This window comes from Camelus bactrianus, chromosome 11 (assembly GCF_048773025.1).
Source record: "Camelus bactrianus isolate YW-2024 breed Bactrian camel chromosome 11, ASM4877302v1, whole genome shotgun sequence".
Lineage (NCBI taxonomy): Eukaryota > Metazoa > Chordata > Mammalia > Artiodactyla > Camelidae > Camelus > Camelus bactrianus.
In genome coordinates this window covers 18,549,372-18,562,397 of record NC_133549.1, presented here as the reverse complement: position 1 = coordinate 18,562,397, position 13,026 = coordinate 18,549,372, and the positions used below count along the sequence as shown (strand labels likewise).

At 48.9% G+C, this 13,026-nt stretch overlaps 1 protein-coding gene across 6 annotated transcripts in view; it reads right to left on the bottom strand.

Moving 5' to 3' along the window:
- Window positions 1-13,026, bottom strand: part of C11H10orf143 (chromosome 11 C10orf143 homolog) — a 69,614-nt gene that overhangs the window by 23,120 nt on the left and 33,468 nt on the right. Inside the window, exon 4 of one of the 6 annotated variants that reach the window (XM_074373372.1) lies at window positions 11,666-12,223. The exons of the other annotated variants lie outside the window; for them this stretch is intronic. Within the exon in view, the coding sequence (XP_074229473.1) occupies window positions 12,194-12,223 (30 nt within the window). The 3' untranslated portion in view covers window positions 11,666-12,193. Of the gene's footprint in view, window positions 1-11,665; window positions 12,224-13,026 lie in introns of those variants that run through there. 6 annotated transcript variants of the gene reach the window in all.

Genomic DNA, 13,026 nt, shown 5'->3' with positions numbered 1-13,026 from the left:
TATACACACGGAATAGAATACTACTCAGCCATTAAAAATAATAAAATAATGCCATTTGCTGCAACATGGATGGGCCTGGAGATTATCATGCTAAGTGAAATAAGCCAGAAAGAGAAAGAAAAAACACCGTATCACTTATATGTGGAATCTAAAAAAACAGCACACAAATGAACTTATTTACAAAACAGAGACAGACACACAGACATAGAAAACAAACTTCCAGTTACGGGGGTGGGGGAAAAGGGGGTGGGTGGAGGGATAAATTAGAAGTCTGGGATTAGCAGATACAAACTACTATATATAAAATAGATAAACAACATATAGCATAGAGAATTATATCCAATACCTTGTAATGGCCTATAATGGAAAAGACTATGAGAAGGAATACGTATTTACATATGTATACATGAACCAGTATGCTGTACACCAGAAATTAACACAACATTGTAAATCGACTATCCTTCAATTTAGAGAAATCAGCTCGATTGTTGAGTATTCGCTGAACCCGCCTGAGTGCCAGGGAACTCGGCCAGCTCTGGGGCACTGCAGAGCGAAGCGCCGTCTTCGCCTCCACTCGAGCCCATTAAACCTCGAGCAGTGGTGCCTTTCAGTTTCTCTCTTCCTCATCTCCAAAACGATGGCCCCACCTGCCCGGGGGCCACGGAGGTAACTGAGCTACCAGTGCCCGAAAGGAAGCCCCGCCCTCAAGCCAGCCTCCCCCCAGGGCTCTGGGAGGGGACCTGGGAAGACGGTGACGGAGGGGCACCCTTGGCTGACAGCCGAGCTAGTGTGACTGGATGGGGGACAATGGCACAGTGACCTGCCATCTCTAAACTTCACTTAAGCCACCAAATAAAGGCAAGATGGAAGAGCAAATACAGTAATCATAGTAAAACTTTAAAAAGATACTTGAAAATCTATGTGACATTTTCTACCTCAAATAAGACAGGGGACGTGTGAATTCATTTCACATCAGCAAAGAAACATGAGTCCATACTCAGATTCAGTTTAAAATTTTATTCTAAGAGATTATGTCGTGTTAAATGGAACACGTAGCAACCCAAAGAGTGCCTGGACACAGGCAGACGCTCGGGAGCCCCCGGCCTGGGACAGAGCCCGCTCCAGGGCTGAACCGCGGCTGCAGCGTGGCCCCGGCCAGTCTCCTGACTTCCCGGTCCTGGAAGCAGATGGCCGTACCTGCCCCAGGGGACCAACAGGGCTCCTCGAGCTGCTGTGTGCGACGCGCTCAGGACGTGCATGGACGGAGCCAGGGGCAGCTGTGACCACAGACCTTAGGGTGCACTTCTGAGCCGACCTGCTCTTTATTCAAAGTTAACTTTATAAAGTTTTAATACACAACAGGGAAAATACAACGTGCAGTTCTCACCAGAATTAACTGCGAACCCTTGGTCCCATGTGGCTCTGATCTTTTCATTGGTAAAGCATGACGGCGGCCCCTGAAATTGCTTTCATCACGGGTGCCTTGTCCCCCTCTGTCCACCCCCGCCTTGCCTGGCCACCAACCTCCCTTCCAACACTACAGGACATGCTCAGGCCCTGTGGACGGGAGCCGGAGCAGGGGCTCCCGTGTCGGTGAGAGAGTGGACGGGACGCACAGGAGGAAACTGGGGGTGGGGTGGGGTGGGGGCAGGACAGGGTGGGGAGAGCCCAGCCTGATCCCATGGGGAGCACGGAGGACCTGGAGGTGAAGCGGGGGCTCTGTGGACCCCACACCCGTCAGTCATCAGCTCTGGGCCGCCCACCAGCCACGCAGCCCCCCGACATCCGGGGCTCCCTCTGGGCAGTTAGTGGAACACGTAGCAACCCAAAGAGTGCCTGGACACAGGCAGACGCTCGGGAGAAACTGGTCCTGAAGAAGCTGCCAGGACGGGAGGCATGGATCCTGCCTCTCAGGCCTGGCCTGGCCACGGTGACCAGACCTGAGAGAACACGAGCCTTTGGAGCCCTCTGACCTCACTGTCACGGTCTCACTCAGCCAGTCTACTCAGGCACCACTGTCTGTTCCAATATGGTGCGAGTTCTGGTGAGAATATGGGCTTAATGTGAGAGCTTAGACTGGATGCCTGCGGCTCAGAGGAGGGGCCCGCTCATCTCCATCACTATTCTGTGAGCCCAACAGCCTCGGGGACAAATAAATATTAACATTAAGTTAAATATTGGTGCATTTGAAAATTATTGCACTAACTTTGAGGAGAAAAATACATGTTCTAAGAAAGTTTTCCAAGCCTGTCTGCTAACGCCAGTCCAGCGGTGGTGGAGATCATTTGTATGGTGAACATTGCCACCAAATCTGAATGCCACCCTGAGGACAAACTGGACCTTCTTATACATTTATGTGAATTGTGTCAATGTGCCTTGTTTTCTGCTGTGTTAAGAGCCAGTCTTTCTAAGAGCGATGCAAAACGTGGGAGCTGTAAGTGAAATTCAGCTGCCGAGGGGCTCTGTGAACTGCTGGGCGGGTTTCTGCCGCTCAGAGGCTTTTGGGGACAGAGTCGGATCTTCCAGTTAGGGTCTCTGTGTCCGTGGTGGTGTCTTCCAGACCAGGGCCCAGAGCACACGGGACCACACAGGAGGATGTCCCCTCGTGTCAGGGAGCAGTGGAGGGGCAGCTGGCCGGCTGCGGGAGCTCCGCAGTCTGGGCGGGGACAGCAGCCAACGTGGGCTCCTCCAGAGCCTGAACTTGTGGACCATGGGTCTCGAGCACATCTATCAATTACCCTGGATGCCAGGGAAACCACCACATAAGTGGAACCATCTGGAGGGACAAAGAGTCTTTGTGAAAATCTCCTCCTGCTCCATTAGAGGAGAAACTGCTGAGCACAAGGAGAGGGAGGGAAGGTCCTTCAGCAGCAACCAGGGAACCAAGGACCCTCCTGGGCGGGAGTGGCAGTATCCCAACCCAAGTGCAAAGACAAGAGCCAGTGTAGTAGGCAAGAACAAATCTGACTCCACATGAGATCCGTTCCTTTAACGCTAACCCTGTGCTGCTTCTGTGCTGAGTCATGCTGTTCTGCACCTTTTGTAAAAGAATGTTGCCGATAGCCTGAAATATACAGGAGAGCCCGCTCTCAAGTCTCTGACCTTTCAGGGTAAAACACTTTCCCATTCATATAAAGATAAAAAGTTGCAGACTAGAAAATAACATTTGTCTTGTTGGAGTTTTGCAGGGACACCATGACCTGACCCCCGTGGACAGCTGCAAGAACAAATGATTCCAACACCAAGAAGTTGGCAGTAACCAGCCACACCCCCATTCCCTTTCTACTATGAAAGGAGCCTGAATTCTGACTTGGAGAAGATGGTCCTCCAGGACATTAGTATGCCATCTTCTCGTTATGCCGGCTTTCCGAATAAAGTCACTCTTCCTTGCCCCAACTCCTCGTCTCCTGATTTACTGGCCTGTCGCGCAAGGAGCAGAACAAGTCTGGACTTGATAACACCTGTGCAACCCTTCCTCCCAGGCGCCACTGCAGGCAATGGGTGTTTCTAATTTTACTGTGTTAAGAACACTTAACATGATCTCTAGCCTCTCTGGGATTTCTAAGTGTGCAATGCACACAGTGTTGTTGACACATGTGCTCGGCTGTGCAGCAGAGGCCCAGAGCGTAGCCACCCAGCACACCTGAAACTCTACCCACCGACCCACAACTCCCCATGTGCCCCTCCGCCCAGCCCTGGCAACCACCATTCTGTTCTTTGCTTCTGAGTTTGACTATTTTAGATTCCTCATCTAAGTGGAATCATGCAACATTTATTCTTCTGTGACTGGCTTATCTCACGTGGCATAATGTCCTCCAGGTTCATCCATGTTGTCATATAATGCAGGGCTTCCTTCTTTTTTAAGGCTGAATAATATTCCATCGTGTACACAGACCACATTTTCTTTATCCATTTCCCAGTTAATGGACATTTAGGCAGTCTCCATATCTTGGCTCCTGTGACTAGTGCTGCAGTGAACATGGGAGCGCTCACATCCCTTCATGATCCTGATTTCAGTTCCTTTGACTGTATGCCTAGAAGGCGGATTGCTGGATCCTCTGGTAGTTCCATTTCTAATTCTTTGAGGAACCTTCAGACTGTTTTCCATAGCAGCTGCATCATTCTGCATTCTTACCAATAGTGTCCAAGGTTTCGTTTCTCCACACCTTCACCAACACCTGCCATCTTTTGCTTTTTTGATTATAGCCATCCTGACAGGAGTGTGGTGCTATCTCAGTGTGGTTTTGATTTGTTTCTCCATAACAATTAGTGATGTTGAGCATCTCTTCATATTCCTGTTGAAGGCATCACACTTCCTGGTTTCAAAATATATTACAAAGCTATGAAATAAAAAAAGTAGGTACTAGTATAATGAAAGACATCTAGGCCAATGGAACAGAATGAAGAGCTCAGAAACAAATCCATGCATATGTGGTCAAGTGACCTTTGACAAAGGAGCGAAGAATACACAATGGGGGAAGGATAGTCTCTTCAAATGGTGCTGGGGAAGCTGGATATCCACACGCAAAATAATAAAGTTGGACCCTTATCTTATATCATACACAGAAATCAACTCAAAACGGATTAAAGCTCTGACACTGTAAAAGTTCTAGAGGAAAATATAGAGGAAAGGCTCCAGGGCGTTGATCTTGGCAATGACATGACGGGCGTGTGACATGACACCTAAAGCAAAGGCAACAAAAGCAAAAGCAGACAAGGTGGACCACATCAGACTAAGACGCTTCTGCACAGCAAAGGAAACAGGCAGCAAAGGCAGGGGAGGGTGTAGCTCAGTGGGAGAGCACGCACTCAGCATGCATGAGGTCCTGGGTTCAGTCCCCAGTGCCTCCATTTAAAAATAAATAAATAAACCTAATTACCTCTCCCTCCAAAAGCAAACAAAAAATAAAGTGATTTTTAAAAAAAGTTAAAAGGCAACCTATGGAATTGGAGAAAATATTTGGAAACCATTGCTCTGATAAGAGGTTAATTTCTAAAATATGTGAGAAACTCCCATAACTCAACAGCAAAAAACCAATGCCCCAGTTTTTAAAGGGGCGAGTGACTTGCATAGACAGAGAAGACACAAAAACGGCCACGGATCATTTTCGATGATCAATAACTTTTAGGGACTGGAAAAAGCATTTATGACCCCCGAGATTACATTTCTTTTGCTAATTCAAATTAATTATTAAGAGGCTTGTCAAGAATGTTTGACAATCTATGGTTACTGGGGGGAAGGGGGTGTGAAGGGATAAATTTGGGAGTTCAAGATTTGCAGATACTAACTACTATACATAAAAATAGATTTAAAAAAGAAACTTTTTCTGTATAAACACAAGGAACTATATTCAGTATCTTGTAATAACCTTTTAAAGAAAACGAACATGAAAATGTATGTATATATATATATGCATGACTGGGACATGGTGCTGTACACCAGAAACTGACACTGTAACTGATTACACTTCAGTTAAAGAAAAAGAATGTTTGAAAACATTAAGAGATTTAGATCATCGTTGAGCTGGCTTTCCCAAAACATGAAAACATGAATAAGGTGGTCTCACCAGAAGAGTGACCGGAAAGATCACTTCAGCTGTTACGTATGTTTGTGGTTGACAGTTACTTCTTTTCTTACAATTTGATTCTTAATAAAGATCATAACTAAATGTGATCTAAGTTCGTATTTCTGTAATTATTTTCAACTAAGTAAATTTGGATGTCAGTAAAGAAATCTTGTCCTAAATTGTGCCTAAAAAATCCCTGTGTTTTTAGTCAAAGCTCATTTAGTCCTTACTGACCTGAGCTGGCCCCTGGGAGTGCCTGGGCTCTTGTTCCAGAAGGAAGGGCTGCCCCCGGGCCTCCACGGCTCGGGACCCCAACCACGAGACAGGACAGGAAGTGGGTGTGCTGTCCCCAGCAGGATGAGGAGAGCACCTGGGAGCACACACAGGGTCACAGGTGGCAGGCACCACAATGAGCAAGTAGTACAGGCACACTGGGCACCCACCCAAGGAGGCCAAGGACGGCGACAATGAGTCTACAAGGAGATACAGCGGAGGAGAACGACGGTCAGATGGGAGCACCGGCTGAGTCTGGGAGAGCTGGGAGACACAGCCCCACACGCTGCAGTCTGTCCCCACCGGTCACCGAGGGAACCAGGGACGGCCCCCGGGCGTGAGACGCGCGTGGCCTCTCTTTCCCCGACTACCTGGCCTTCTGGCCGCTCGGAGCCGCAGCTCAGGTCAAACCTCCTTGCCATCCGGGAGCCATTCCACGCTGCTCACCCTCAGCCGGACTGGGAGCTGAGGAACTAAGGAACTAAGGAAACTGGATTGGGGACAGATGCTTCTGCCCCTTGCTGGATGGTCACCTGGAGGGCATTCCTGCTTAGTTCTTGGGACAGATGGCTATTTATACTCTATGTAAGCTGTGGGGTAGGCGGTCCAACATGAAGGACGTCAGGTGCTGGCGAGGGCTCGTAGCAGAACTTGACCGGAGAGCTCGGCCCTGACCCCACATCCACCAGGCACTGGGCGCTGAGTCTGGGACTTCCTGGACTGGGAAGTAAAAGGCTCAGTTGTTTCAGAAAAACGGAGTGCCTTCCACCCTGGAACCAGGGAAGGGCCTGCACCTCCATTAAGGTCCCATGTCACGGGATCCTAAGTGACTCGGGGACGCCCCAGTTCTCATTGTGGTCAAAGGCATCTCCCAGGAGCTGATTCAAAGCACACAGTCCCGGCACCCCTGCTGCCAACCTAGGGCGTCCACCTGTTGACCAGACCCTCCTGCCCGTGACCCAGGAGCCTGGGTCTGGAGGGCAGGTGCTGGGTCTAAGCGTCCTGGGCTGGCTGTGGGTAAGTGACTTGGCCTCGCTGAACCTCCATTCTCAGTACAGGCAGGATAATTCTCCTCTCAAAGGGTTTTTTGAGGATTAAAAATGGTAATTAAGTATAGCGTCTGATCCAGTGTTGCTCACTCACTGAAGACTAGCTTCCTTCGCTTCACATTTGGGGGAAAATGTCCTACTGAGTTTTAAACAGTGAATTTTCAGGAAATGATCCAGTATAACATTTATAATCAGAAAATATTACGGAAAAAAGACTGCCTAGGGCTGAGCTTAAAGTGTAAGACGTATACTAACAAAACAAGACAAACATCAGAAAAAAGAGAAAACTTTTAGATACACACATTAAAAGTGTAAAATGTACACGTACCATGTCTCTAGGTGATAGATCTCAATATAGTGAACGTACTGCTTATCCTGCAGTTATACACATCACACACACACACACACACACACACACACACACACACACACACACAGTGTTCAGCCACCAGATGAGAAAGACAGATCAAAGAACAGAAGAGAAAGTACAGAAGCAATTCTGTATATGGTAGAAGGGGAATTTACAATCAGTGCAGAAAGATGTGGTTAGAATAACTGGTTAATATTTGGGGGAAAACAGAATTAGACATTCTGCCCTTTGTGCCCCCAAACTTTGTAGCTAGAGTAAAGTTTTACACGTTAAAAATTAAATCAGAATTATGCAAAAATGTAGACGCATAATTTACTTGTCAGTTCATATCATGTACACAGTCTTGGGGAAAGGAAGACCTTTTCAATGACTCCAAGACTAGAAACAAACTGAAAAGAGGCTAGCAGGTGTGACAGCTAAACACTTCTAGCAAAGGAGATCACAGACATCACTGAAAAGAAAGTGAAAAATATTAAGTGGGGAAAAATATTTGTAACAAGTGGGAGAAAAACAGCCTTAACGCCTTACTGTTTAAACTCTCAAAAATAAATAACAAAGGCATGCACCCCGACAGGAAAACGGGCAAAAACGGGACGTTCACCAAGGACACGCGGGTGGCAGATACACACGTCAGAAACGCAACGCAGGACCTGCGTGTTAAAACTACAAAGTTGATGCAAAGGTCAGACCGGCAGGGATCAAACAAGAACTTTTGCCAAATAAACCAAAATTGAATCCGATCAAGCTTCTGGATCAACTACCGATGTACAGGAGGCACAGAGTAAGGAGGAGCAGGTAAAACATGACAGAGATGCAGCGAGCAACATCTCGACACGAACTCCTCGAACAAACTGACTTCCTGAAAACACAGCACACAGGGGAAGAGGAGGAAGGGAGACCCGCGGTCAGGAGAGACTCGGACCCAGCAACCCGTCAGGTACAGGGAACTTGTCTGGATCCCGACTCAAACAAGTCGTAAGAAACAAAACAAAATAAAAACAATCGTCTATGAATCTAAGAGGCAAGTAGGAATCTGGTCAAAGACTGGAGACTTCATAATATGAGGAATAATTGTAAACCTTGAGGACTGACAGTCGTATTGTGGGTATGCTTTTTACATGTCCCTTTGGGAGGACAGACTGAAATAATCAGAGATGAACTAAGATTATGTCGGACCCGCTTCCAGTGCACAGGGAGGGGAGGCGAGGTGGGCGGTGAGTGAGACCGCTGTTGGAGCTGGTCAGAGGTCAATGGTCAGAGGGCAAGGAGCTCCTTGTCCTGTTCACTCTGCCTAGTTTGTGTGTGTTCAAAACGTTACAAGTTGAAAAAAAAAAAAAAGTGGGTTCTAGTCAGTGCTGGGGAAATGGAGGGGACAAAAGCTCCTGGGACCACCTTTCCAGACGGCAGAGAACCAGGATGCACCCTCTGACCCAGCAATGCAACTTCTAGAATCTTCTCTCATGAATACAACTGAAAAACTTTATAAAAATGTGTGCAAGAATATTTATCCAGCAATTTTTGTAATAGCAAGTAGATGAATAAACAAATGAATGAATCAATCAATGAAAATAACTTAGATGCACTTTAGGAGGAGAGTGGGCTACCACACCATGTGTTTCCATTTGATGGAATAAATACTCTGCAGCCCTTTAAAATAACAACCTAACACACGTGACTGGCAGGAGACGATGTGCGTGATGTTAAAAGTATTGAAAGTATACATAGGCTTATACGAGGGAGGGTGCAGCTCAGGGGTAGAGCACATGCTTGGCATGCACCAGGTCCTGGGTTCAACCACCAGCACCTCCATTAAAAATAAATAAACCTAATTACCCCCAAAATAAATAAATGAAGTAAATTAAATTGTACTATAAATAAAATAACTGTTTTAAAAGTTTTTTTAAGTACAGGCTTATGGATGTGTGTGCTCAGAAGGAAGTTTTATAAGGATACACGTTGAAACGTTGGCATAAATGATCTGAGCCACGGGATTATGGATGACTTTCACATTTATATTTCATTTTCACTTATCTAGAATTAAAATTTTTTTCTCTAATTAGTATGTATTTGAACTATAATTTTGAAATGTGTTAAAAAAATGTGGAAATAAATGTTTTTCAAAAGGAGGCAAAACATTTTGAGTGATGTTAGTATCTCTTCGATATGTTACGTTTACCATGCTTTTGAATTTTCCAACAGTTTTGTAATTTGTTCAAAAGTTTGGAAGCCATTATAAATTTACTTTGTGAAATGATAAAAGGTATATTCTGGTATTCTTGTCCCTACACAAAAAGCAAATAATGACAGATCAGGATTAAAGAACAAACTGAAAGTTTATCTCATGGAAGTGTACACACACAGATGCCAGCCTGTTTCCTCAGGGTGTGAGAGGAAAGCAAAGATGAAGCGCTGGAAAGGGATAATCACATTTCATGCTCCTCACGGGTGTGTCAACACCCAGCTTCGCGAAGCCCGTGCAGGTTTTGCGAATTAGCTAATCTGTTTCAGGACCTGCGGTGCCGACAAACGAACCTGGCAGGGGGAGGTGGTTCCTGAGCGAGGTCCCCGGGCGGCTCTCCCAGGTGATCCCAGCAGGATCCTGCCTGTCACATCACATCACCTCCCGGCAGACAGAGAGCTGCTCCACACTTACTGAGACACTCTACAGACGGCCCTTCCCAACAAAAGGGCCCAGTTAGTGTCAGAGCCGTCAAAACGATGGCCTGCTATTCCCACGGTGGAAACCCCTGCCACCTCTTAAAATGATGTTTTCCTACAATGACGCAGGAGAACGTTCATGACAGAACCTTCAGTTGGGAATCAGAGACGCCCACACCGGGAGGCAGCCCGCCGGCGGGCCGAGCGTGGTGGTGCGGGGTGGCTGTTTTCCACATTCTTCTACAATGAACAAATATTTTTATAATCATAAAAAAAGCCAATTAAACAAAAATGTTTTACTGAAATGTCATTTCCCTATATATTTCAGGCTGCAGGGCGCAGAAGGAGGCAGGCTGGGGGTGGGGGTAGGGACAATTCTGGAGCAGGAGGTGAGGCCGCGGGCCAGGAGGGGCTTGGCTGGAGGACGTGCCCCGAGGCTCTGCTGCACCGTCTCTGCTGGGCCGGAGGGCCGGCGAGCTGGGCTCTGGGTGTAGAGATGGTTCTGGACGCCTAGCTCTCGGCGCGCCCTACTGATGGCCTGTCCTCAGCTGACTGAGAACACGGAGACCACACCTCCCAGGGGGCCCGGGGCGAGCGGTCCCACGCTGCGTTTTCTCCTTACGATCTAAGGGCTGGAGGAAATTGGATAAAACGGCCGGTTCTCACGTGCGGCCGGCGTCACCGCACCCCTCCGGGCATGTTCACGTTAGACGTGTGTCCTGCTCTTGCAGAGAACGCCCGCTCTGGCTGCAGCGGGCCCGAGTGACAGGGCAGGGGACAGGCCCTGAGCGGCGGCTGGGCCCTCGTGCACATCCCAGGATTCACGCTAGCCAGTCCGCAGGTCATCAGACCCCCTCGCGGGCTGGAACGAGGCTGAGGCGCTGGTGACATGGGGAGAGGAGGCCCGACCCATGTCCCCCTGGCCCAAACCCAAGAGGTAACGTGTTCCCCACCAGGCAGGGCGGATCCCAGGGTCTCTTCCACCCCAGAAAAGCTTTCGATTCATTTGAGCAGCTCGGGGTTTGTGCTGCTTCAACTACCAAACCCTCAGCTCAAGTATGTGGACATCTTCTCCCCTTGAATTGGGGGAGGGGGCTTACATACAAAAACAAAATGTTGTCAGTCTAAGAATTTTTGTGTTTTCCATAAAGAATAAGATGTCTATCTCATTCTGAAAAGAGAGGAGCAAACGAAAGCTCTTTAAAAACTGTATTTAAGGCCACAGATCTCAAACACTTTCTCTCGGCCTCAGCTGGCACTTGCTCAAGTCGCAGCTCTGCGATCTTACTTTGGGTTAAATGTCTCATGACCTCCAGAGATGCTGGGGGCAGAAAAGCCAGCTTTCCACCTCGCCACCTGGCAGCGTGTCCTGTGACACTGGATAGCCCATGTCACAAATGGTGTGGCACTAGTTCCCCTTCAGCGCCCTCTCTTCTTCTGTCCTGTCTTCCCAGTGCGACGTGCCCTCCACGACCACACACCGTGATGGCTTATGGACGGGCTCCTCAGGACGTGGGCGCTGTGGGACGGCCACTGGCAGAGGACACAGCCATGAGGACAAGACGAGGGAAACGGAGAGCACAGGGCTCCGTCCGTCCCGGCTCTAGGAGGAAGGACCCCGGAGCAGGTCTAGACCCAGTGGTCTCACCAGGACCCACCTCCAAGGTGACGGGGCATCTCAGGGAGCCTGCAGACCCAGGGAAACAGCGCCGGTCTCCACAGGCAGACGATACACCGGAAACCCGAGAGAAAACGAGAAATCTCCATTTTAATGTCAAAGGGGTTCCGCGCCTGGTAACTTCCGTCGGGGAATCACAGAGAACAGACGGGGAGTAGCATTTAGTAAATTCAGCTTAAGGTTACAAAACATTTTCAATATAAAAATAAGATTTTTAATTAAAAAAGAGTCCACAAGCAGCCCTGGCCGCGTCCACAAGATGACTGAGAAGTTTAAAGTGGGGCTGCATCTGGATGGGGCCCCCTAAGCCACGGGGTTCTCAAACCTCACAGGAAGTCTGACACTGAATTTTCTTTTTAACTTCTAAATAAAGCAGCCGATCTCCTCGAGTAACATGCACATGAGCAGAGGCTCGGTAAGTGACGGCGCTGAGAGGCTCCTCTGCAGCGTGGGGTCCCCCTGGCCCTGGCGCGGAGGACGGGGAGTCACCTGCTGTGGAGCAGGGGGGCACCCAGCCCCGTCCGGGACAGGGTCACACTCGCCGGCGCACACGGGTTCCAGACCACCGTCGGAATCGTCCTTCCTCACCTCGCATCTTCTACCGATCCCCGGTGTGGTTAAAATGTCCCTGCAATAAACAGCACACCAGGGAATAAATTTACCTTGGCTGTACGTTCACCAACACAAAACACAGCATTTAAAACGACTGAGCTAACCCTTATTTCTGAGGTAAGCACGTATTTACAGAATATATATAAAATGTTACAATTAAGATACTCAAACCACTTCCTACACCTGGTGCATAGAATGTTCTCAATAAATGCTACTTCTCTTCTCTCCCACAGTTCTATGAGGGGGAGGAGAGGGGATAAAAGCATCACTTGCATACTCAGAAACAGAATTTTTTAAAATGATGTTATCTAAATACAGAATGGGTGTAACACAAAAGCACCGCAGGGGGGGCCCTCGCAGGGGGCCAGGGTCTGGAAGAAACCCAGGTTCGGAAGGACCCCCCAGGGCCCTCCGCCCGCCCTGTCTCCGGGCACAGACCTCGTGTCTCCCCAGCCTCACCTGCAGAAGGGGCTGGGAGAACCAGGCGGCCGGGGCGGACCCAGGGCCAGACACTGCGCCACCCCGAGTGAGAGGTCTTGTCCAGCGTCCAGAAATCTTGACCACACTTGGCCTCTGTCCCGGCAGAGAGCAGCGTGGCTCGGTGCCCCCGCCAGGCGGAGGCTGGCAGGGCACCCCTGCTCTCCGAGACCACCAGGGTGGCGACAGGCGCCCTGGGCCAGCTGAGGCAAGGAGGGGAGCAGTGGGCCAGGAAGTGGGGGCACAAAGTGGTCTGGTCCACGATGGCATCCCTGCTTCCTGGAAGGTGGGTGCTGCCCTGAGTCATGGGGACCCAACAGGGGAGATCCAGGACTCCCTGTT